Raw genomic sequence first — 27,596 nt, 5'->3', positions numbered from 1 at the left:
TAAAGGAGAAAGACAGAATACCAGAAGTGGTGATGGGATCGGCACCAATGAAGTCAACTATGATAACCAAGGCTACGAAATACATATCAGTTTTTACTGTACAATTTCTTCCTTTAAATGTTTTTTTTTCTTATGTATCACTCCATAAACTTCACCGCTGTCCCCAGATAAAAGTTTTTAATTGAACTTATTAAAAATATATAACTATTTTTCTATATATATAACTAATTGAAAAATATATAACTATTTTTCTATATATATAACTAATTGAAAAATATATAACTATTTTTCTTCATTCTTCTGAGGATATTATGTGGTTTTTGTAATTCTGGCATATTGCGGATATAGGAGCAATATTTTATTAGTCATTCCTGAGTTACGTAAAACTCGACTTACATAAGAAGTCCTGGAACCTATGTCAGGGACACCGTATTTTTGGATTAACCGGGAAATCGATTATCCGGGATTTTTATTTTACCACCTATCCCGGAAAATCAAGCGTTTACTGTAATTACGACCAACAAGGCTATTCATAAAAAAAAAAAGCAGGTGAGTCCATTAAGTGTGATGAGCCAATTCAGGAAATGGTTGTGCATTCACAGTGGCTGAGAGAGTTTTTCTAAGGGGAAACCTTTGTCACATAGTCCTGGGAGAGTGTGGAAGTTTGGGTTTGGGTTACTCTTGACAAAGGCTTCTTAACAATATAGGGCAGGTCCAGTGATGGAAAACAGCTGTTGTCTGAAAGCTTCATAGATAGGACAGTGGAAGAGATATGGATGGAGTCTTCCCATACTCCACAGAGAGACAGAGTTCAGTTGTAGAGAGGTTGAAGTAGTACAGGTTGGAATTAAGCGATCCATGCCTAGTCAAAATAAAACAAGTATTCAGACAAGGAGTGTGCCACTTAAGGGTGAGCTTGCTCAATGAAATAGCAATTTGGAAGAATCAGAATTTTGTTCTACCTTTTGTAGCAGAGTTCCATCAAGCTTGCCATCCATTGTGTTTTCTCCTGCTTTTGGGGGGGGGGAGGCATCTGATCAATAGATATGCTTGTTTTTTGTTTTTGTTATTTGGTTTTTAGGAGCATTAGCAACTAAGGCCATATTGCTCCGGGATATGCGGTGGTCATTCCCAGACCTTTCCACATCCTCCGTATTTGGTGGTGATGGGCTCGAACCCCGGTCTAATCAAGAAGCATGTGCTACGCACTGCTGCTCCTTCCCACCTGGCTACGGAGGCGCCAATAGATATGCCATCAAATTCTGTAATGAGACCTTTTCTGATGTTATAAGACAGTCCTATGTATATTACAAGTAAGTCCATGGGTAGACAGCTAGCAATAATATGGAGGGCAGGAGTAGAGACCATGCAATGTGCATATGCGATAACCAGTAAGAAAGATCTCTGGATGGAGTTGAGCTTATCCTGGATAGTGCAAAGCTAGCACAGTTAAACCAGGATGAAGGATGTGTCCAACATGTTTGTTTGTTTGTTATTTGGTTTTTAGGAGCATTAGCAACTAAGGCCATATTGCTCCGGGATATGCAGTGGTCATTCCCTGACCTTTCCGCATCCTCCGTATTTGGTGGTGACGGGCTCGAACCCTGGTCTAATCAAGAAGCATGTGCTATGCACTGCTGCTCCTTCCCACCTGGTAGTGCCGGGTTCGAACCCCGGTCTAATCAAGAAGCATGTGCTACGCACTGCTGCTGCTCCTTCCCACCTGGCTACAGAGGTGCCATCCAACATGTCTGGTGATCCGCACTTGCATTAGATGTCAGCGACAATCTCAGTTCAAATAGCTTGGCACTCTGACTACCATGGCCAGAAGGTAAGTGTGCCAAAAAGCCCAGGGTTAAATCACTTTAGATGCTTATTTTTGAAACTCCTAGACCATGGGCACAAGAAGAGAAGTTGCTCCTCTGAGCAACTTTTCTGTGTTATTACTCCAATCCTGTTCCAAAGCTAATTAAGCTTGGTCCTAATTCTGGTTATTTCCTCCTCTATCGGTCTATCTAAGTTTAGCTAATGTACTGAGTTTAAGGGTGCAGCCCTCGAGATGACCCCACTAATTTCTTTTGACTTGTGATTTTGCCTGTAAGATTCTGCCCTTTGATATAATCACAGTTCAGAATGAAAGAAAGCTTGTCATCAAGAAGAATGCCAAGGTCAAGGTATTTGAATGTAGACTCATACTTGATTTGTTGTCCTATGTATTTAATTGAGGGTGGTCCAGGGGTCTTCATCATTCCTTTCGGTAGCATTTGTCTTGTTTTGTCTTTAAAGACTGTGAGCTTGTTGGTATCGCACAATTCCACCAAGAATGCTGTTGGAGGTGTCTTGCAGTTGTTACCTGGAATCACTATACACAATGAGGGCCAAATCATCTGCACAGTCAAGTTTAATGGAGTTTTGGTGGTCTTTAGCCAGCCATTTGTCGAATATTGCATTCCAGCAGAGAGCTCAAAATAGATCCTTGTGGGCAGCCAATGATTCGTCTTGTGACCTTGCTGTGCTTGCTATATACCATGATGCTTCTATCTGTCAGGTTTGGTTTGAGACCCCCAGCCTCCCTGATCCTCCCTAAGGCACTTTGCCAATTATGTAATGAGTCCTTCTTGGACTTCAAAGGGCATCAAAAGCCCCTTTGAAGTTCAAGAAGAGATCAAAGGCATACTTTTTGTGTTTCCCAGGCATTTATGATTGCCTTGATTACATCTTCAGTGTTGAGTCCTTTCATGTAAGCAAATTCACTGTGACAAATCCACTGGCTTGGGTATGTAGTGAAGCCATCAATTCTTCTAGGATTTTTCCATATACAGCAAGAAGGGCAACTGGTCTGTACAGTGCAGCAATTAGAAAATGAGATTGATGTTATGGATGAGTGCTGGTGGTGCCATCTACTAGAAGCAAACATGAAATGAAAGAGTGATTGTTCCTCAAGCACCACAGTCAAGGATAGAAAAAAATTGCTGCCATTTCAGAATGTAGTGCGAGCCGAACTGCATCATGTCAAATGATGAAGCAAATGTATGGAGAGAATCACTGGAAAACAACAAACATTCAAGACAAGCAAAAATGGTTTGAATGCTACAGTTTACTGAAAATATGCAGGAAATCATTACCAACAGCCAATGTGCAATGCTCCAAATGATTTCAGAAGATCCCATGAATAAATAACTTAAGTTTTTGATTTTAATAAGGAAATCATTAGACAAATGATCAAGGATTTGAAGAAAATGAAGGTACCCGCATAGTTTGTTTCACATTCGTTAACAGGCGGTCAATGACAGGGGCAAGTTGAACACTGCAGAGAACTCATTGAGGCTACTGAAAGCACCCAAACTTCCTGAATTTAATCATTATGGCTGACGAGATGTGATGTTTTCAGTATAACTCGGCAAAAAAAGCAACAAAGTGTGAGGTGGAAGTCGGCAAACTTTCATAAAGCCAAAAAGGTTTATCAAGAAAGGTCAAAAATCAAAACCATTCTCATTGCTTTCTATAATAGCAAGGGAATTGTGCACAAAGAGTTCGTGCCTAATGGCCAAAGTGTTAATGTTGTCTACTATCTGTTTTGATGTTCCAAAACAGAAGGAACTGGAAAGTTGCTGGGGCAACTTTCCACTGCAGGATGAAGGCCATACTGAGGCCTTCATCCTGCAGTGGATTGAAAATGGCTGATGATGATGATGATGATGATGACTATCTGTTTGTTGCGCAGAATCCGTTGTGTGTGGCCTCAGTATGGAGAAGACTGCAGTTGATTGCTCTTACATGACAATGCATCAAGCCACAAGGCTCTCACTGTTCAGAAGTCTTTGGTTATGAAAAAGTCTGCATACTGTCACGCCCACCGTATTGACCAGACTTAGCCCCACGTAACTTTGTTCCTGAAGCTCGAGACACCACTGAAAGGCTGTTATTTTCATGATGCTGATACCATTCAAAGAGCTGGGTGCTATACTGTTTGAAAACATTGAACAGTACAACAGTCAGAGCCTTCAACCAGTCACTTCATAATCGTTGCATGCAGTGTGTGGAAATGGGAGTAAGTTACTTTGAATAAACCAAGATTAGTTTACTGAAACGTGGATCATTTTTTTTCTAGCATCAGCCTTGTTTTCCAACTGCCAGTATATGATTTTATACGATTTCAGATTATCACGGGTCTTATTGCTATTTTTAAGAAGGACCTTCAGGTTTGCTTTCTTATGCAATGAGGAGAAAATCCCATCTTTAAGACAGGTGCTGTAGAAGCAGCAAAGGATGGCTAGGAATTTGTCTCAAACAGTTTTCAAAATTTCCACTTCTATTAAATCCAGCCCTAGATATACCTGTACAGTTACTATTCTGGTGGTTTTTATAGCTTGATCTATTTTCCCTATCAAACAGCACCCCATATGGGTCTCCTTGGATGGTAATGTGTTCTTGGCACATGCTGGACTCTGGAAAATGGATGTCTTGGTGAATTGCTGCAAAGTGAGGATCTCCTGGCCTGTTTGACCTTTGACGGAGGATAGTGCTCCTCCTAAAGGAATCTCATCCATCATGAGCCTGTATATCAGGCCCCGAAGGGGTTTCACTGCCAAATGTATTGACTAGTTTCTCCCAAACAGCATGCCTTTCATGACAAATTGTTCTATGAAAGATTCTGCAATTTTTTTTGTAGATATCATGTAGTCTGTCTTTTTGTATTTGTGGTCTGCGGTTTCTTTTGGCACGTTGGTATTGCTTTTTCTGATGTTCTCATCTGGTTTCTCTGCTTAGTAAGAGTATTTATCCACCATGGGACATGGTTAGGCCTTCTCTTGCATTTTGGGATTGATTTATCACATGCATTTTGAATTATCTGTTGTACTTTGTTTGCCTAGGCTTCAAGCTGGGAGTTGTAGTAGTCTATTAAAGCAGTCAGGGGTGGAGTTCAGACATATGTGTTGATCAAAAACTTCCCATCTGGCTTTATAGCTTTTGAGATGCAATACAAACACAGTAAAGGCAAGTTATTGTGTGGTTTGCAAGTTATTGTGTTGGTATGTTGTTCATCCGACATCTTAGCTGCTGGTAACCAGGGTCTCAACGTTGCCCATCTAGTACCACGGGGAGGTGGGCCAGGTAAGTAGGTGTTGTAAGTATCTGGTAAGTTAACCTTTTAGTCTGAGTATACCCCCACACCAGCAGTTTTCCGACCTACCTAACACTGCCTCGATAGCATCAACAAATATTCTTGCACCCTTTCTATTTAAGTGTATCCGATCCCTGTAGAAGCCGTGTCTCCTGTCAATAAGCACAGACCAGGCCGAAAAAATTCTATCCCTTGAGCCTTGCACAATCTCTCCAGGGCTGAACTGATTGACAAGGCTCTCATCGTATACTTCCTCCTATCGTGTCTGGGCAGAATTGCAGACACTTTCACATTCAACCCTAACATGTGACATTTTCAACATTGACCTGTACTTGTTAAGTAAATCTGCAGATCTCTTATTCTTAATGTCATTAGTTCCAACATGTACAACAATATCACCTTTTGTGCCCTGAAAAGATATCTGCTCTACAACGTCATCAACTTTTGCCCCTGGCAGACATACCCTGGTTCTGTTTCACTTATCCTTCTTACTAGTATATTCCCCGTCTCTCTGACAATAGAGTCACCAACAATAACTAGTTCCTTTGGGACCAGCGCATTCTGCCTTGGTGATTGCCTCTGTGTTGCCTGATGCACAGGAGTGAGCTCTTTCATTGAGCCGGGCAGCTGAGAGCCTGATGGGCCCCTCATTAATTTCTTCGAGGGCATTTACCCTACACCTCAAGCTCTCATAGATGCCCATCAGAACGCTGAGTTGGCACCTAATTTCTTGACACTCCAGACACCTAGCACACACAAAGGCATCCTCCTTGGCTAGATCATGTCCTGTTTTAGAAAGGTCGGCAAACATTTCACATTTCGCACATTTTTTGAGACTGTGATGCATTGCAGAATCTCCTGCTTTGTTTTTCCTCCAAGCCACAGCACTCTCGCTAGTCTGTGATCTTTGCTTCGCAGCCCTAGTCTGAGTCACGATTTCCGTTTAAATACAATTCAATTAACAATGAAATTTAATAAGATTAATAATATTTTTGATTAATTGATAATACTATGATAAGTTAATACATTCCTAATAACAGTGCTTCGTAAAACGCTATCTAGTTTTACTTTATACCTTCGCTATCAGTTCGAGATATATATATATGTCAAGCTATTTCTTATCGACTACACGAAGGAATCCACGTAAGACAGGGAGAACACAACTTTTACACATCTCTTTCCCAAACACTCACCCTTCTTAATGTACAAGCAGACATTAAGCCACCCCTGAATACTAAACAGGATTTTTTTTTCCTTTTTATTTGAGACAGTCTATAAATACATATCATAGCCTGCAGTGGAATATTATACTAATTTTTGTTTTTTTGACATATATAATCAGGGGTGCACATGAATTTAAGGGACATTCTATTGCCCTCAATCATCCACTTCTTTCATTACAGCAGTTCAAATATGTGACAGCACATACACGCTTTTTTTTTTAAATCTTTTTTTGGACTAAGGTCAACCTCTCTCTCACCACATACATTCAGAACAAAATTATTAGAGTGTAAACAGACACAGTATTTTAAGATGCTGCAAGATATATTTATTTACACTCTCACGTATGTACAGCACTCAGTCACAATCATGCATGCACACACATTCACAAGTGATCACATATTCATTCTCAGCCAGATATATTCATCCAGTCAAGTACACATAAGGACAATATATAAACACCGATGAGCCAAAAGATTATGACCAGCGAGCCGTTATGCAAATCAAAGAAACTGCAGGTGAGTTATGGCGCATGCACGGGTCGGGACACGGTATAAAAAACACCTGATACTGAGCTCCATTAATCAGTGTTACTCTTGTTCTTCAGATGGGAAAGGCAGCGGACTTAAGCGAGTTTGGCAAAGGCCCAATTGTAATGGCCAGATGACTGGGTCAGAGCATATCCGAAATGGCACGGCTGGTGAGATTCTCATAGTCAGCCGTGGTTAGTACTTACCGAAGTGGTCCGAGAAGTTGGTGTTGGACGACCACAGCTCATCAATGCTCGAGGTGAGCGAAGGCTCTCCCAGATGGTATGTGGAAACAGAAGAGCGACTGTGGCACAACTCACCGGTAATTGGAATGCTGGTGATGGGAGTAATGTGTCACAACACATGCACAGTACATCGAACCCAGCTGAAAATGGGGCTGCATAACTGCAGGCCACCCAGTGCCCATGCTAACCACGGTTCACCAACGACAGTGCCTACAATGGGCACACGAGCATTGAAACTGGACCTTGAGTGACTGGAAGAAGGTTGTCTGGTCTGATGAATCAAGTTTCCTGTTGCACCATGTGGACGGCTGGGTACGTGTGCATCGTTTCCCTGAGGAAGTGATGGAGCCTGGATGCACTTGTGGGACAAAAACAAGCCGGTGTCATGCTTTGGGCAATGTTCTGCTGGGATACCCTGGGTCCAGTCGTCCATGTGCCGGGCACTTTGACATCTACCACCTACCTAAATATCATTGCTGACCAGGTACACTCTTTCATGACAATGGTCTTTCCCTCTGGCGGTGTTGTCTTTCAGCAAGATAATGCGTCGTGCCACACCACCCAGATTTTTCGAGACTGGTTTGCGGAACATGAGGAAAACCTCCAGGTATTGCCCTGGCCTCCAAATTCCCCAGACATCAATCCCATCGAGCATCTGTGGTTTGTGTTGGAACAGCAACTCCGATCTGTGGCATCTCAACCACAGACCTTACAGGAGTTAAAGGATCTGTTGGTTACCTGTTGGTACCAGATACCACAAGACACGTTTAGAAATCTTTTAGTGTCCATGCCTCACCAGGTACGAGCTGTTTTGGCTGCACGTGGAGGACCAACATCATATTAGGCAGGTGGTCATAATGTTTTGGCTCATTGGTGTATGCACACACACACATACATAGGAGCAAGCACACCACAGGGACCATAGAGATCAAGCCAAGAGTTGTCAAATTGGGAAAGTCTAGGATCAGCTTGATGGGATGCACTGTGGGACAATGTTCTGACTGTCAGTTAGTACTATTTATAAGGAACGGGGGGGGGGGTTTCGAAATCCTACCTCAGATTCTGTGTGTGCACGAGTTTGAAATATTGTTTGTGCATATTGGGTAAGGGTGACATAGTTGTTTTGTTCCGTAATAAAAAGATGTTCATGATCTCTACGTAATGAGCAGAACCTTAAAATTAGTTGACTCCAGGGATGGTTATCATAATTTGGGCACTCATATAGCAAGTCTTGCCAATTTTTGGGAGCTCTTTCTCCCTAAGACTGGCAGGTATGATTCATCAACCAAACCAAGCCAAGTCAAGCAAAGCCTGGTGGAGCTTAATCTTAAAGGACATGTGTCCAATTATGATGGTTCATCAAACAAACCAAGCCAAGCCAAGCAAAGCAAAGCCTGGTGGAGCTTAGTCTTAAAAGACACATGTCCAATTACGATGAAAGTCGTGAGCAGTACTGGGGAGAATTAGTGAGGTGGTTTCGGAGAAGCCAACCAAAGCTACTTTTGGTAGGAATGTGTCCTTCTCACCTCTCCCTTGGTGGACTACCCCTAGTCTGCCTGCCATTGCTGAGTTAACTTGGTGGAATGATGCTATTATCTCTCATTTCTAATTTGCAATATGGACTACCATAGCACTCCTGATAGCCAATTCCTTAACAAAAATTTGTAAAATTTTAAAACTCTCAATTTTAATGTAGTTTTATTTATTTATTATTATTTTTTTTTTTTTTTTTGTGAAAACAAAAACACAGAAAAATTTTTTTAAAAAATAAAAACACACACAAAGAGGAACTCTTCGTCACTATTTTTTTATATTATTTGTGAAAATTAAATAGCTTTTTTTTTTTTTTTTGTTGTACATTTTCTACCGATTTGACTGAACCAGCTCAGTGACACTACATACTCCCATCCTCCTCTAACATCAGGAATCATTACTGAGGCAGATGGCATCATGAATAGGCATCATGATAAATGGCAGAACTAATTTCTGAATCTTCAAGAAGTCACCAAGTTCACTTACAGGTATATGGATAAGATCCTTGGGTCACATTTAAAGCTTTTCAATTATATATAGCTTAATTGCTTCTGAAATCATTGTTAGTAATTTGAATCTACACTATGTGCTACCTGTTACCTGTTAATTGAATGCTTTTGCAGGTGATTTTATTACATGGTATATTCCATCTGTCCAATGATCACTGGATGCACAATCCCATATTTTGTTGCAATATACAGTGTATGACGCTTTATTTATGTACAGATTTGACAGTATTCTATAATAAAAATTTCTGCCAGTGAATGTATATTTTCTAATATATATTTTTTTCTAAAAATTACAACCTACAGAAATATGTTAACAAGTTTCTTCTGGTTTCCGCAACCCAGTGTACCAACATATCACAGGTTTCAAAAACATTTTACCTTCAAATCACTGTGAATATAACTTGATACAAATCATTTTACAATAAAATTATAAGTATCATAAAATAAATTTAAAAAATATTTTAGAATAACTAAAAAAAGTTTTTAAAAACTGTTAAATCCATATATACCGAATGTCATTCCTCTTTTTATACTGCTACTTGAGAGCTTAGATGGGGGTGGAGGTGGTGGATTTTTAGGTTTTGTTAAATGAGACAAAGAAAAGGAAGATTTACAACCAAATCCTGTATCAGCATACAACTCAGTATCGCCACCTAGTTCTTCTTCTTCTGTATATTCCGGTCTTAATTAAAATAAAAAATAAAATTATATAAATACTCAATGCTATACTGCAATAATAACAAATTTAACACTAAAAATTTCAGAAGAAACAACATATACAGACTCAATGATCACTGAATTATGACCAACTACCTGGTACTGTGCTGGGCCACCATTCGCACAGATAACATCTACTATTCACCTAGTGTTGACTCCACTAGATGTCTGAAGACATCCATAGGTATCTACAGCCATACTGCTTGCAAAATTTGCACAGTGTCAGAATATTTCACAGTTGTGTACCTGCATGCCTCACTTCTCATTCAAAAACATTTCACAGGTGTGTTCAACTGGATTGAGGTCAGGTGAATTTGGAAGCCAATCAAGATGGGTGATATCTTCATGGTGTTCCTGGAACCACTTGTGCATAATGCAGCCCAATGACACAGCCCATTATTCTCTTCGAAAGTCCAGTTTCTGTCCAGGAAAAAATGCAACAGTGCAGGGTGCACATGATCTCCAAAGAAATGACAGAAGACCCTCATCAGTGAAATTAGCATTAGCATTAGCATTAGTAGAGGCATTTGATGCAAGAAAGCAAGCTTATGCAGCATCAGCCAAAAAAAAAAAAAAAAAAAAGTAACATAAATAAATAAAAATAACCACTTCCACTTCACCCCTCTGTTCGTTCGAAATACCTGTCCAGCTGAGCCTTAAACTTATTTAGGCTATCAACTTCCACGACAAGGGATGGAAGTCTGTTCCACCCACCAACCACCCGCTGGCTAAAGGCAAATTTCCGCACATCTATCCTACATCTGTCTTTCCTCAATTTGAATTTATGCCCTCTCAGGTGATTTTTCTGAGCTAGAGGAAGAATCCCATCAGCATTGAGCATGCTCAAACCATTCAAGGCTTTGTACACCTCTATCAGATCACCCCGCTGGTGCCTAGTTTCCAGACACTGTAATTTGCAAAACTTAAGCCTTTCTTCGTAAGAGAACCCCTTTGTCCCATTCACCAATCTAGTTGCCCTTCTCTGTACTCGTTCCAGCAGCTCTACATCCTTCCTGAAATGAGGCCTCCAGGCCTGTATACAGTACTCTAGGTGTGGCCTGACCATTGCCTTATACAAGGGAATAATCACCTCCTTATCCCTGCTAGAAAAATTCCTATATATCATTGACAATACACCATGAGCTACTCTTGCAGCTCGTCTGCACTGCTCAGAGAACTTCATATCTGCCTGCACCACCACCCCCAGGTCCCTTTCATTCTCTACCACTGTCAGTGTAGTACCACAGAGTTGATACGTTGCTCTGGGGTTGCTGTTTCCCATATGTAGTACTTTACATTTGTCAATGTTAAACTTCATTTGCCACCTCGAAGCCCATCTGCTCAACCTTTCCAAATCCTGTTGCAGCAGCATAGTGTCAGTAGTGTCCTTGACAACCCTGCCAACCTTCGTATCGTCTGCAAACTTGGACATTAAGCCTGATATACCATCATCAATATCATTTATAAATACAGAAAACAATAAAGGCCCCAATACTGAACCCTGAGGGACTCCACTAATAACATTAGTCCACGATGAGCAGTGTCCATTGATTACCACTCTCTGTCTTCTCCCCCTCAACCACCCCTTTATCCATAGCAGCAACTTGCCTCCAATGCCACACTGCTCCAATTTGTGCAGCAGTCTTCCATGTGCAACAGTATCAAAAGCCTTTCTAAGATCCAAGTATATAATATCAAAGTTATTCCCTGCATCCAGTTCTTTTGTGACTGCATCATAGTATCCAATCAAATTGGTCAGGCAAGACTTCCCCTTAACAAAACCATGCTGTGTCCTAGCTATAACTGAAGTCTTGTCTAGATGATCCTGCAGTGCTTCTTTCACCAGTGCCTCCATTAATTTTCCGGGAACAGAAGTTAAACTCACAGGTCTATAATTACTTGTGTCAGCCTTTGATCCCCCTTTGTGAATTGGGGTCACATTTGCACATCTCCAGTCAATGGGTACCTCCCCTGAGTCCAAGGAAGCTCTCATAATTATGGCTAAGGGTTTGCTTACCTCCTTTGCTGCCTCCTTTAATATAACTGGATAGATCCCATCCACCCCAGGTGCCTTTCTTGTGTTTATCTTCAACAATTTCTCCTCCACTTTGCTCTCAGTTATTACAAGATTCTCTAGCTTACTGCTAGAGTTGAATACACCTCTGGCATTCCCCTCGCTGAATAACTCCTCATGTGTGAATGTCGATGCAAAATATTCATTTAGTTTGTTAGCTACCCGAGCAGGGTCATCAACAGTTGACCCATCGATCTCAAGTGGACCAATCTGATTCATCCCCTTCCTTCTAGAGTTTACATAAGTAAAGAACTCTTTGCTGTTTTTCTTCGCATCCCTTGCCAAGGATCTCTCGTAATCTGCCTTCGCCTGCCTAACCTCCTTTGTAACTTGGTTACAGATCAACTTGTATCTATCATAGGCGTCCGTGTCACGTGTTAATTTGTATGTATCCCATGCATTTTTCTTCTCTGCCATATGCCTCATTAGTTCATCTGACAACCATTTAGGCCTAAACCTTGAACAATATTTCTTAGTTGGTATGTAAAGCCTAGTAGCTTCCACGATAAGTTCTTTGAATGCTTCCCATTTTGAATTTGCTGTTGGCAATATCATCAGTTGATGCCACTGTATAGAATTTAAATACTGTCTCAGTCCATTGTAGTCGCCTTTACGAAAGCAATACCCCTTCCCTTTACCCCTAATGGTAGTTACCTCTTTGAGTAACTCCCACTTCAGCACACTGTGATCACTGCCACCAAGTGGTTCATTTATCTGCAGATTCTTAATGCATGAAGAATCACTACTGATAATCAAATCAAGAGTATTACTCCCTCTAGTTGCCTCCCGAACATGCTGATGTAGAAAACAATCATCCAATAAATCCACAAAAGCCTTGCTACTGTGTGAGTGACCAGCCCCCAAATTCCAGTCAATATCTGGGAAATTAAAATCCCCCATTATAAGACTCTCTGATTTACTGGCCCACTCTATTTCTCCGAACAGTTTCTTATTATACTCATCAGAGTCATTAGGCCTATAGCACACTCCTACTCTCAATTTTGATCTCCCAATGCTTATGTCACACCAAACTGACTCGACACTGCACTGTCCAGCGATGTCGACTGGCTTCACTTCCTTGGATTTTATGTGTTTTTTAACTAATAGCATAACCCCTCCTCCCTTCCTATCCTGTCTATCCTTTCTGTAGACATTGTACTCCCCAAATTCCAGTTCTGCATTTCTTATATCTGTGTGACACCACGTCTCTGAAATCCCCACAATATCTGCCTTTGATGTTTTGAGCAATACCTCAAATTCATCAAATTTATTTACTAAACTCCTAGCATTGGTGTACACACAAGTATACATGCACCTGTTCTTTTTCTTAGCTACCCTAACACAACCCATGTGTTTACTTGTACCCCAATGATTCCCAGCAGTCTCTGAAATATCCTGCATCTTATTTTCCAGGCTGCGGCTCATTCCAATAGAAGCAGTGCAAGAATCACTTTCACCTCTGCCAGTGGCTACTGTTAATCTATTAGTCCTTGTATCCCCCCAATCTAGCAGTTTTCCGACCCACCTAACATTGCCTCGATAGCATCAGCAAACATTCTTGCACCCTTTCTATTTAAGTGTATCCCATCCCTGTAGAAGCAGTCTCTCCTGTTAACAAGTACAGACCAGGCTGAAAAAAATTCTACCCCTTGAGCCCTGCACAATCTTTCCAGGGCCGAATTGATTGACAGGGCTCTCATCATATACTCCCTCCTATCGTGTCTGGGCAGAATTGCAGACACTTTCAATTTCAACCCTAATTCACGGCTTTTTTTCATCAGTGACCTGTACTTGTCAAGTAATTCCAAAATGTTGGTTCATATAAACCAAAGGTCCTAGTTCTTACAGGCAAGAACATGCCCCATATTAAGCAACTACTACTACCACCTGCTTGGATAATGGACACCATGGGTAAGCGTTGGGTCCATGGATTAGTGTTGAAACAGGTATTTTGACTGATCTGACCAGCACACTTGTTTCCAGTCCATCAGTATCCAACCAGCACATTGTTGACACACTGGATGAACATTGGAGGATTGGAAATCAGTTGACAATGACCGACGGTGAAGAGAGTGTGTCTTTTTGGTTGTCTACTGCAGAACCCCATATATCTCAGTGTGCAGTGCATCATCATTTGGTACACTGTTCTTGCTTTTCTCATATTGTATTGTGATCTCAACTTTTGCACAATGACCTGCCATTGAGCCCTTACAACACGTTGCACCCTTTGCTCACCATGAACATCCACCTTGCACAATCTTTTACAGTTCTGTCAGTGGGAGGTGGTTTGATCCATTCGATAAACCATTCTTTGTACACCTTAACCATAGTTGGCTGTAAGCAAATGACAAGATGTGCTATTTCTGATATAGAAGCACCCAAATGCTCTAGCATACAAAACTGTTCAGCTTTTTATAGTGCAAGCTATGTGGTACAGTCCTTTACGGATGGGGTGTTTACAATTCAGTGATCACTGAGTGTATATAAAGTAAAGTTCATCATTACAAGTACAACCAGCCGACCGGGCTAGCCGAGTGGGTAAAGTACCTGCCCGGCAACCCAAAGGTCGCGGGTTCGATTCCCGCCTCGGGCTTGGATCAAAGTACTGCAAAAACCTTGGGAGGTGCAATATGGCCACAGAAGCCGATGCGCCAACAACTACTACCAAATCAAAATCAATCACAAGTACAACCTATATTGGCAAGTATACTAAAGCAATTACTATCATTTGTGGTTATAATGAGAGAAATATGTAAATGGTGGTAGATTTAAGCAAAAGCAACATATCAATAATGGATTAAAACAGATACTTCACTGGTGAAGGTCTTTCCTCTGAGCAGGCAAACTGTGCCCAATCCAAAGTTGGTCTAGCACAACTTCTACACAACTTCAGGAGAATAAATGGTCAAAGGGAAATAATTCTGATTTCACAAAATCTTTTGTTATTTTACCCAGACCAGGGTCATTGTGATTGTACTATACAGTGTAATATAATTTGCTTTTGATAATCTTTATACAGAACATAGATACTAAGGTTGTCTTCCAATGCTATGTCTGTCAGTTCATTTCCTCATATTCTGTGTACTGGAATCCAACAAAAAGTAATTGATACATACAGTTAAGTACTGTATGTATCAATTACATACAGTACTTTAACATATTCTAAATCTCTCAAATTAGCATTAGTTACATGGTGCACAGATACATGATGGCTTTTGCTACACCAACCAAAACAAAATAAATAAAATAATAAATTAATAATAAATAAATAATAAAATAAAATACCTATTGATGCCATTTATCATACCCATGATATGGAAGAAGTCAAATAACCATGATGGTAACTGTTACTTTTGTGATGTGAATGTAACTGGATACTCAGCAAAGAATAAGTGCAAGATTGTTTATCTGAAACTGGATTCATTAATAAGACCAATCCCTCATGATGACAGAATGCCAATTCCAGTAACTCCACAGCATGGGCTAGATTCTTTAGAAAACAAAATGGAATGTGATGAGGTGCAATTGGCAGAAATTTGAGAACTTCAGGTTTCCACTAATAACACTTCAAAGTTGTCTACAAAATTATGTTACATATTTTATATATACACAGATTCTCAAAATTATATTTACAAAACTTTTCCTCATGTGAGGTATGATCAAAAAATGTTTCAAGATGAATCTGTATCTTTTAAAGGTGGCATCACAAGCTGCAACCTGTTCCAACATATATGGCAACTCATCTATACACAGTGATACATGAATCAACCAATTATGAATCGGTGATTCATAAATCACCGATCCTGGATACAACACACCCAGCAAAGAAATATTGAAGCTGTAGCTGCCCAAGATAAGTTGAATGACCTCTTTGGGAAACTAGCTCTTTCCAAAGATAAATCTGACATCTTGCCTCAAAACTAAAAGAGAAAACTTGGTTAAGAAGAAAAGAAGTTTTGGTGACATTTTTTAAAGTAAATGGTCTGCTTTGCTACTGCTGTGCCAGCAATGAAGTTTTTAGGTAAATCATGAGTAGTCATTACATCTAAATGGCACCTCCTGGTTGGCTCCTCATGTCTGCAAAGTCTGAAAGCTGTTGTCTTATAACAGGAACTTAAAGCCACCCCATATAGTAGGCAATCCCCATTGCCTACTATATTCATCTAAAGGAGACATACTACAAAAATTAAGAAGCAGGACTTAAGAAACATAAAATTAAGAACCACTCAGAAACAATTCAATACATCACTCACCAATGGAATATCCAACATAACCTTAAAAGTCATTGGTATGTTAATGGGCATGCAAGAAGAGCTCACAAAATACTGTTGTTTCCCATGCCTATAAAAAACTGCAGCTATTATCAACCCACTGCAAGATGGAAGCCTCCTCGGCAATTCATGCTGAGGGAAATGGACTGTAATCAGCCACACTGGTACAGTGCGGGTTGGCAGATCAACCATATTTAGCAGTCAGGGGCTTGAACCCCAGTCTACTGAAGGAGTGTGTGCTACTGCACTCCCGCTTGACCACTCAGCTACGGAGGCCTCTACAGCCATTCTACCGCAGACCATTACATCAAACGTGACACAAATAAGCCATAAACGAATAGTGTACAGCATGTTCCATCAGTATATCTGACAAAGATTTTCCTTCCACCTCTCCATATTAACCTTGGCCTAAATAGAATTTTGTGAAAACAATGGATATGGCGAATCCAAGAGGAATTTATTACTTAAGTGAGAAATTTCCAAAGTGCCAAGAAAGTGAAAGAGAATCATATCAAAGAGCTTCCACAGGGCAAAAACTTTGAAAAATGCCTCAATGTGTTAAAACTAAAAGCATGGTAGGCTTTCAAATGGCTTTATGAAAATTTTTTGGGTGTCACAGTTCTTCTGCATTCAGAGAAAGAGTTCAGAAATTGCACAACTGATGGCATCCCATTTCATAAAAAAATAGAATGTTTCCAGCTGCTGAAACTTTATTTCTTGCAATTTGCATTTAGACCATTTTCCTTAAAAACCTTGTCATTCTTAGTGATGTCAAGGAAAATGATTTCTTCAAGACATTAAGTCAATGGAAAATCACTATCATGATTTCTGGAACGAATGTACGTTGGCAGACTACTAATGGATGTTGTACCACAAAGTTCATTTTTAAATTTTATACCATTGTTGTTGGCTAATACAGTGCACTATTGTTCTTACAATTGTGTAGCGAGTTTAAAGTGTACAAGTGATAAAAGTTTAACCATAATAACCAGTCTCGTGTTTTGTAATGAAATTGTCTCCATTAACTTGTATTGATGTTATCAGCAGTTGTATTACAAAATAACTACATGTGCTAAAAAAATACCAAGAAATATTTGAAATCTAAATATATTTCTTGACTAAATGTCTAAGAGTATGAAAAGACTGTTTATGCATGGGTAATGCATTTCCATCATTTCTACTACCCATGTAGTATGCATGAATCACTTTAATTATATCTCATATTGTGAATACCTTCACAACGAGTTGCCTAGGCATTGCACTGATTTGAATAAGTAACACTTCACCAGTGGAGAAGACTAATGTTACTTATTCTCAGCGGATACCACCACCCAGATGGCACCGTTTCGAAGCTTGTTGTCTTACTCATCAGTGGGTGGGCGGGTACCCTGTTGCAATAGTGACAACCCAGTTATGAAGTATAACTCCACAATATGAGAGATGCTTGATGGTGTGCATGGTTTAATCTAAATATATTTCTTGTCTAAATGTCTAAGAGTATGAAAAGGCTGTTTATGCACACCATCAAGCATCTCTCATAACTGGGTTGTCACTATTGCAACAGGGTATACCGATGAGTAAGCCAACAAGCTTCAAAACAGTGCCATATGGGTGGTGGTATCTGCTGAGAATAAGTAACATTAGTCTTCTCCACTGAGGAAGCGTTACTTATTCAAAGTAGTGTCAGTAATCACAATATGAGATAACCTAGGCAACTCATTATGAAGGTGGTAGTAGTAGTAGCATGTGATGCAAGAAAGCAAGTGTATGAGCTTATACAGCATCAGCCAAAAAAAAAAAAAAAAAAAAAATTTTCACACAACCATTCCCTCTAAATGTTTGTAGAGTTCCTCCTTAAATTTATTTAACCTATCAACTTCCACAATGACAGATGGAAGTTTGTTCCAGCAATTAACCACTCGCTGGCTAAAGGCAAATTTCCACACATCTATTTTACATCTGTCTTTCCTTAATTTGAATTCATGCCCCCTTAGGTTCATAATCTAAACAAGTGGAAGAATCCCATCAGAATTCAGCGTGCTCAACCCATTCAAGGACTTATACACCTCAATCAGATCACCGCGCAGGTGCCTAGTCTCCAGCCACACAATATGAGATATAATTAAACAATGCATGCATACTAACTAGGTAGTATAAATGATGGAAGTGCATTACCCATGCATAAACAGCCTTTTTATTTGAAATCAATTCAAATCTGATGTTTAAATCTTTTATGGGGAAAAAAGTTTCATTTTGTTGACCACTGTAATTTTAACAAGTGTTGTGAAAAGACTTTACTTAATCAAAAACAATTTTTCTTGATATTTTTGTTTCAGTATTTGAAGAAATATTAAATGGAATAAACACGAGACAATAAAAATAAACATGAGACTCATTCGTGGAAGCAATTCTGTGAATATTTTCAAATGAAATTTCAACAATATCTAGAGATTTTGTGAAGTAAAATAACATTAAAATGCATTAAAGATGCCCATTTAATACTGGTGAAGACACTGGAAATTATTATTTTCCCATATCCGAACCAGTACAAAAGAAAACAATGTAACCCAAAATATATTGAATATTTTAAGGAGCGGGAGCAGTGGGGAGGAAGACTAATCAAGAAAATACTGACTCAGTACCAATCCCAAATCTGACTTACCACGGAATACTGTTCCCATATTTGAGGTGGTTGTCCCTAAAACTTTCCTCATGTTCCCTGACTATTGAAAAGAGGGTAGCAAGGTTAATTAATGACCTGTCTCTTATGAGGATTCTCCACTCTATGCATAGAGCGGAGAATCCTCATAAGAGAGAGCCTTTTCTAGCATTTGTTCTCTTGAATTGGCATCTGTAATTCTGCTGATCTCCTCCAGACCAGTCCTAACCAATGCCTCAATTGGTCAATATCCATTCACTGTTCAACTCAAAACTCACAGATCCAACTTTTCTTCTTCCTTATTTACCTTCCTTCCTATGTATTTCCTGAAAATTATCATCAACAAATTCTGAAGGCTAATTTGAATGTAAACAAATATCTTCTGACTTCTCAGCCTTTAGTCATGCATGATACTAAGTACTACAAGTTCTAATACCTTTTATGTTTGGGTTTTCATAAAGGTGTGAGGGAGAGGACAGGACAAATGATCCTTTTATCCATCACTGGAAAAAAAAAATTAAAGGACAACTTGCCCTTATCGCAGTGATTCAGCATGTCAGCATAAAAGTTATGAAGTGTTTGAAGTATTCTGAAACAAACCACATTGCACTATTAGTTTTTTTTAGTATAGTTACTTTAACTAAAAAAAAAGTAACAGCAGAATGTGGTTTGTCTTTTTGTAGACAACTTTCCAAAGTTGTCTACAAAATGATGTTACACATTTTATATATACACAGATGCTCAAAACTGCCTTTGCAAAGCTTTTTTCCTTATATGATCTTTGATGATCAAAAAAGTTTGGAGATGGATCTGTATTTGTAAAGGTGGCACATCACAAATTGCAACATGTAGGGCAACTCACTTATACATAGTAATAATGTATCACCCATTTATGTGAAATAACTGTAAGTGCAAGTTGGATAGAAGTTATGTGTTTTGCCAAATATTAAAATGAGTGATTTTACTAATTAGTTTATTTTCATCAAATTTTGTTTCAGATTAGGGAAAATCACGACAGAACCCCATAAAATGTTAAAAATGGCTTTTGGAGAAGATGCTGTGTGGTTCAAAGAATTTTCAGTGGTTTGAAAAATCAAAGAGGGATCTCTTGTTTAAAATGATTCTCACTCTAGCCATACTTCCAGTTCAAAAACTGATGATTCAATCATTCCTGTTTGTGATCTGACTGGTAAAGACCAGCATTTATCTATCCACAAATGTCACAAAACCATAAGAAATCAGTATGTCTCTTATGGTTTTTTCTCATTGGTATTTGTGTTAATCAATTTTAACAAAGAATTGGGCATTTGAAGCATTTCAGCCATGTTTATGGCTGAAATGATTTGTTTCTAGGTGTCAGAAACCTAGAAAAGTTTCTGATACCTAGAAACAAAGGCCGAGTTCTTTCGATAGAATACTCTTGTCTTCTCCAAGGTCCAAAAAACAAGACAATCATATCTGCTTATGATGCTTATAACATTTTTTTTTGACTCATGGGAATGTTAATTAAGAATTTACCCCACATGGTAAAGCAGAGAACCTGGAATACATAGAAAATAGTTCAAAATGTTTTCTCAAAACAGCAATGATAAATGCCAATGCTGTTTCGAGAGAGCAACTAGAAAAGTGAACTTTAGGGAATTGGAATGTGCATTGTGATAGTGTCCCTACACATTCAGTGCAACTATGGTCGCCCATTCTCATTGGATTTAGCACCCACTAATTTTTCTTGTGTTGCAAGCTTAAAGCACATCCTCAAAAGAGCACAGATTTGCAAAGACTGAGGAAATGATTTAGAATGACACAGGAACTATTCCAAAAGAAGCCTATCAGGAATGTTCTAGAAGCTGCAGAAGTTTAGTTTCTCAAAACTTTAAAATCACACCCTCATATTAGTGAATCTAGAAATATTATTACAGCATTCAACTTACATCATAGAAACAGGTCTTGAACATTCTTCATTAACAAGTGTGTCTCCATATAACTCTGTAGCTTCATCTCCACTTGGATCACTCTTTGTTAAAGTAGAATGTGGTTCTGAATGCAGTACATCAGCTATTTTGAACATGGATGACGGTGGTGTTACAGATGGAGGTAATGGAGGTGCTCGTGTGGGCCTTGGTGGAACTGGAGTACAAGCTGAGAAGTATTAAAAAAAAAAAAAAAAAACAATCATAATTAGTATTAGTTATAAAATATCCCAAGTATTTGACAAATTACATACAATATGATCCAGAATAAAGTAGCCCGAAAGATGGCAAGGCATATCTCATTGCACATGCACTATACTTAAGTTCACCATTTTCATTAAATAAGACAGGACTGAAGTAACTAAGTTTTATTCATCCCATTTAAGAATTATCTTGAGGTCATCGTTTAAGGAATTGGCAGTGGATACTCAAAAAGTTATAGCTGTTTCAGGGCAAGTTGGTAGAAAGCATGATATCATCAGAAAAACTATGGATAGGATTTGAACTAAATACAATCAACAACCAAAAAAATGTCGATAGCCAACATCTTGAGTTTCACACTTCCCCATCAAATTTGTCCAAAGACAAGTAACCAAGAGTAATCAGTGATTGCCATTCTCCAAGGCTGAGAATGGCAATCACTGATCAAATGGAAGGTTACAAGATAGTTTAAAAGTTGGCAAATGATGGATTTCTCAATTACTTTGAAATGAGTAGAGGTAAATGCAATGGGACAATAACTGGGGGAGGACATTTGTTATTCTTTTCAGGAACTAGTAACATACGAGCAAATTTCCAAACAGGATGGGAAAAAACCAATGCAATAAGAAAGGGTAAAAAGCCAACAAAAAATAGGGGCGAGCACAGATTTTGGGAGCAAGTAGAGAAACGTTTGTTTGTTATTTGGTTTTTAGGAGCATTAGCAACTAAGGCCATATTGCTCCGGGAAATGCGGTGGTCATTCCCTGACCTTTCCGCATCCTCCGTATTTGGTGGTGACAGGCTCGAACCCCGGTCTAATCAAGAAGCATGTGCTACGCACTACTGCTCCTTCCCACCTGGCTACGGAGGCGCCAGTAGAGAAATGCCATCGTGACCTGGAGCTTTCTTGGAACAGAGATTGTTCAGAATTCTTCCTTCTACCAGAAGACTATGTGATGGTGCAGCACATTCAATATGGCAGGATGCATTTCATCAAAGTTGTCAAATGAGTCAGAAGAAAAGTAGTATGCTAGCAAGTCGGCTTTCTCTTTAGCTGAGTTCAACAACAGAACCACGTTGTAACAGAGGTAGGAAAAAAAAATGAACTGAAATTATGTAAACAGTGTGGCAAGAAACCTGAATGTTTGACTACCACTGGAACAAGAAGCAAATTTTCTACTCTTAGTCTGTTCATAATAAAGTGTGGATTGATTAATAACTATTTTGAATTGTTGAGAGTTTTAGTGTAGAAAGAAAACAAACTGAAGATTTGGATACAAGTCAATTGTGATACATTACATTCTTAACTTAACAGCCATAGCAAATTTATTGGAAACCAGTCTTTCCAATTTACTGGAAAAACAAAATAAATGATGAAATTTTAAGGGAATGTAAAATAAAGGATTCTTCTTTTAGGGATGAACCCTAAAAGAATAATTTCGCTTACTCTACGGCAAACACTGTGATTGGAAACTTTAAAACAGTAATCAGCCAAGAAAAAGAGAAACAGAAATCATGCATATCATTCCATTTCACATTTTGTAATTCTAAACAACAAAAGGCTGAGAATGGCCATGTGAGAAAGGCTCCATTCCATTTCACATTTTGTAATTCTAAACAACAAAAGGCTGAGAATGGCCATGTGAGAAAGGCTCCATTGTAAAAGAGACAATCACCAAGTTGTGATTTAAGATAGCTAGAAGACCATTAAAATTGACTGCAAACTTTGAGAGTTTAATGGTAAAGAAAAGATCAGAAGTAATGGGCATGCAATTAGGATTAGTTGTTGTTATTTGGTTTTTAGGAGCATTAGCAACTAAGGCCATATTGCTCGGGGGATATGCGGTGGTCATTCCCTGACCTTTCCGCATCTTCCATATTTGGTGGGCACTGGCTCGAACCCCGGTCTAATCAAGAAGTGTGTGCTACGCACTGCTGCTCCTGCCCACCTGGCTACAGAGGCGCCAATTAGGATTAGTAAATGAAATGGAATTCTAACAGGTAAATAAACAAATTGTGTGAGATCAGTATTAATCACAAAGGCTTGAGAATCTCGACCAGCCAGTAAGTGTAAATTTAAAACTGAAGCAAGCTGGAGTTGCAACAATAAAATCACCGATGAAAATTACCTCAATTAAAAAGTCAGATTACAAAAAGTCCAGTTTCAAAGAAATGAAGAAAACTTTGTCTGCAAAGGGTTTGAGTGATTACTAGAACTGGGAGAATGATAAGATGCAATGGATGTATTTGACAAAATGGGGTGGTGAGATTTTAAGACAGAAGTTAAAAAGAGGAGATTCCAAATTAGGCCATCTCTGATAAGGAATATCAGAGTGGACATATGCACAAGTATCACTTTTGAAATGAAAGGAATCATACAGAAAATAATTAGACTAACTGAGATGGATAATAGCTGAGGTAACTGATAATTGGGATTCTGTCAGTAAAGTAAATAGGGACTGGCAGCCTTAGCACATTTCAACTGTTAGAACATTGGAAATAAACATCATTTCGATTAGACCTGAGACCATGTTTATTTGTGAAATGAATGAATAAGTTTTTGTGAGGTTTAGATCTTTTCACAGAGAAGTTTGTTCTGTTAGTGTGACTGTTAATGATGCATTTGGTAAATATTGTATGTAAATTTTGTATGTGGTGTACATATACAAAAATTACCCAGTATATACCCACCAGCTCCTTGAGATAACTTGACCTCAACAATGCCCCCAATATACCCTGCTTGTACACACTCCAGCACTGGATTGTGGAATAGAGGCAGCAAGATTATATACTAGCTGTTCTGGATACACTGTAGAGGTTACCAACAGATTTAGTTTAGTGGGCAGCCTGTAAAAACTATTTTAAAGTTGTACCCTCAGTGTACAGAATATTAGATTTCATCACAATGCTCATTTGGATATTCAAAAGGCTTTTGATACTGTTGCACATGGAAGACTGCTGCAGAAATTAGAGCACTGTGGCATTGGAGACAAATTTCTGCTATGGATAAAGGGATGGTTGAGTGGGAGAAGACAGAGTGGTAATCGATGGACACTGCTCTTCGTAGACTAATGTTATTAGTGGAGTCGCTGGGATTCAGTGTTTTCTGTATTCATTAATGATATTGATGATGATATATCAGGCTTAATGTCCAAGTTTGCAGAAGATACGAAGGTTGGCAGGGTTGTTAATGACACTAATGACAATACACTGTTGCAAAAGGATCTAGAAAAGTTGAGCAGATGGGTTGAGAGGTGGCAACTGAAGTTTAACATTGATAAATGTAAAGTACTGCATATGGGAAGGAGTAACCCCAGAGTAACATATCAACTGTGTGGTACTACACTGACAGTGGTAGAGAGTGAAAAGGACCTGGGGGTAATTGTGCAGGCAGATATGAAGTTTTCTGAGCAGTGCAGACGGTCTGCAAGAGTAGACCATTTTCTCAATGATATACAGGAATTTTTCTAGCAGGGATAAGGAGGTGACTATCCCCTTGTATAAGGCAATGGTCAGGACACACATTGAGTACTGTATACATCTGGAGGCTTCATTTTAGGAAGGATGTAGAGCTGTTGGAACAAGTACAGAGAAGGGCAACAAGATTAGTGAATGGAACAAAGGGTTGTTCTTACGAAGAAAGGCTTAAGTTTTGCAAATTACAGTGACTGGAGACTAGGCACCTGCGAGGTGATCTGATTGAGGTGTATAGAGTCTTGAATGGTTTGAGCATGCTCAATGCTGATGGGATTCCTCCTCTTGCTCAGAATAATTGCCTGAGAGGGCATAAATTCAAATTGAGGAAAGAGAGTTGTAGGATAAATGTGCGGAAGTTTGCCTTTAACTAGTGGGTGGTGGATTGCTGGAACAAAACTTCCATATGTCGTTGTAGAAGTTGATAGCTTAAACAGATTCAAGGCAGAACTAGACAAACATTTTGAGCAAGTGGATGGGTGAAATGAGAAGGGTGTGTGCATGTGTTTTGGATGATGCTATATAAGCTTGCTTTCTTGCATCATGTCCAATGCTAATCTCATGATTCATCACTCATACTGTATGAGTTTGGGTTTGGGTTTTATTGGCGCATTAGCAACTTAGGCTATAATGCGCCAAGACCAGGTCATGTATAAAAGATTAAACTTTCAGTGACCTAATTAGTTAGGTCACTATGTCAAAAAATATAACAAATGTATAAAAGGTAAATCAAGAGAAAATCACAATAAAATATAAATTTTATATATAAGCAAAAACGTTTATTGATTTTAAAAAACTAAAAACAGCAGACACGTGGTCATTGTCAGATAAAATCTGGCTGAGTGTATAAGGCTCAGCCAGATGACTAAAGGCGGTAAAATAAAAATCACGTTCAGGTCTAAAACGTGGACACACGGTTAAAATATGATGAATAGTTAAAATGGTGCCGCAGTTCTCGCACATAGGACAGTCATCTGCCCTCAGCAGAAAAGCATGTGTAAGATGACTGTGTCCTATGCGGAGACGAGCTAGAACAACTTCCTCCTTACGATTCCTGCGCAGACTAGACTGCCACGGTTCAATTACAGGCTTTATACGATATAATTTATTCGCAGTCTGTCTATTCCACAAGTCCTGCCATTGGGAGTATATGTTTTGATGTATTATTTGCCTGTAGTCTGTATAGGGGACTAACAGGCAGCAGTTATTATTGGGAATTGCTGATTTGGCTGCGGCGTCAGCCAAATCATTTCCCCTAATCCCAATGTGGCTGGGAATCCAGCAGAAGCGGATATCATATTCACGTCCGAGGAGGGAGTGAATCTTCTGCTGAATACTAGACAGAACTGGATGAGGATTATATCTCACAGATATTAAAGCCTGTAACACGCTGAGAGAATCAGAATATAAAATGAACCGTTGGTATTGGCATTCACTAATATGATCCAAGGCTAACTCAATTGCGTGCAGCTCTGCAGTAAATATGCTGCATTCAGAGGGAATCTGCTCCGATGTAGTGCTGTCTGTAAAGACAGCAGCAGATCCGACATATGATTCCGACTTCGAACCGTCTGTGTAAACTGGCGCGAAGTCAGAATGTTCAGCTCGGTGTGCTGAATAAAGCTGCAGGTAGACAGACGATGGAGTGTCCGACTTTCCCCAATTTCTAAGGGACAAGTCACATGTTGGGAAATGAGCATGCCAGGGTGGAAAGGGTTGCTTTGGTGATTCGGCAACCTTGTCTACCTTAATATTAAGTTCTTTGAGTAGCTCTTGGAGACGAATACCAAAAGGACGATTGGCAGTCTTACGAGTGTTGTACAAATTTTCCCATCGTGGCTCAAAAACGAATGGCCACGTAGGATGGTCTGGAAGGGATTTTAGTTTTAAGGCGTACTTTAGAGACAACTGCTTACGTCGAAGTGATAACGGTGGTTCGTTTGCTTCGACGTATAAGCTCTGGATGGGAGATGTTCGAAATGCTCCAATAGCGATACGGAGAGCCTGATGATGGACAGGATCCAGCCATTGAAGTACACTGTCTCTGGCCGTAATCTATTCTGGATCGTACAAGTGCACAATAGATGCATAGTAGGGTGCATCGATCCGCACCCCAAGATGTTGAGGAAAGAGAGCGCAGAATATTCAGCCCTCTTTTGCACTTTGTGCGGAGTTGACGGATGTGATCCAGAAAGGTCAGCTTTTTATCGAATACGAGTCCCAAGAATTTTGTGTCCGCTGCTACTGGAATTGCATTTTGTCCGAGCTTTAATTCAGGTTCAGGATGAAGATTACGCTTACGACAAAAGTGTACGCAAACGGCCTTCTCCGGCGAGAACCTGAAGCCATTAGCAAGTGCCCAAGAATTAAGGCGATCAATGGATTTTTGCAGTTGTCTTTCAATAACCCTCATGTTGCCCGACTGACAAAATATGCTAAAGTCATCAACATAGAGGGCACTGTTTACGGTTGGAGGAAGTTGTTCTGTGATGGAATTTACTTTGATGGCGAAAAGCATGACACTTAAAACTGATCCCTGTGGTACTCCCTCCTCTTGGCTAAAGGAACGAGAGAGTGAGGATCCCACACGAACTTGGAAAGATCCATTGGCTAGAAAGTTTTAAATAAAAATGGGGAGTTGCCCCCTAAGGCCAAGGCTATGCAGATCTTTTACGATGCCAAATCTCCAAGTTGTGTCATACGCTTTTTCCATGTCAAAGAACACTGACACCAAGTGTTCGCGTTTTAGGAAAGCATCCCGGATGGATGCTTCCAATCTGATAAGATGGTCCAAAGTGGACCGGTTCCTTCAGAAGCCGCACTGGATGTTGGAGAGAAGGTCATTTGTTTCGAGATACCATATTAAACGAGAATTAACCATTCTCTCCAGGATTTTGCACAGACAGCTGGTCAGAGCAATAGGACGATAATTGGTGGTGACTTTTGGACTTTCCTGGCTTAGGGAAGGCAAGAACGATTGCCTTTCGCCAGGAGTCCGGAAACTGCCCTTCAGTAAAGATTCTGTTATACAGAAGGAGCAGACAATCCATAGATTTTGGTGATAGAT

At 39.5% G+C, this 27,596-nt stretch overlaps 1 protein-coding gene across 7 annotated transcripts in view; it reads right to left on the bottom strand.

The window, feature by feature from the left end:
- The window catches only part of LOC150077549 (uncharacterized), a 308,710-nt gene that overhangs the window by 175,924 nt on the left and 105,190 nt on the right, over positions 1 to 27,596 (bottom strand). For all 7 annotated transcript variants that reach the window (XR_016547746.1, XR_016547750.1, XR_016547745.1 and 4 more), the window contains 2 exons: positions 20,816 to 21,023; positions 9,673 to 9,845 (listed from right to left, as the gene is read on the bottom strand). Coding sequence is in view for 2 of the 7 variants with exons in the window: in XM_090386993.1 (XP_090243119.1) it covers positions 9,673 to 9,845; positions 20,816 to 21,023 (381 nt within the window). In the remaining 5 variants the exon portion in view is untranslated. The remainder of the gene's footprint in view (positions 1 to 9,672; positions 9,846 to 20,815; positions 21,024 to 27,596) is intronic.

Source organism: Mastigoproctus giganteus, chromosome 12 (assembly GCF_048544385.1).
Source record: "Mastigoproctus giganteus isolate SK-2022 chromosome 12, ASM4854438v1, whole genome shotgun sequence".
In the NCBI taxonomy this organism is placed as follows: domain Eukaryota; kingdom Metazoa; phylum Arthropoda; class Arachnida; order Uropygi; family Thelyphonidae; genus Mastigoproctus; species Mastigoproctus giganteus.
Note: the sequence above shows the minus strand (reverse complement) of the source record. Positions and strands in the feature narration are given on the sequence as shown.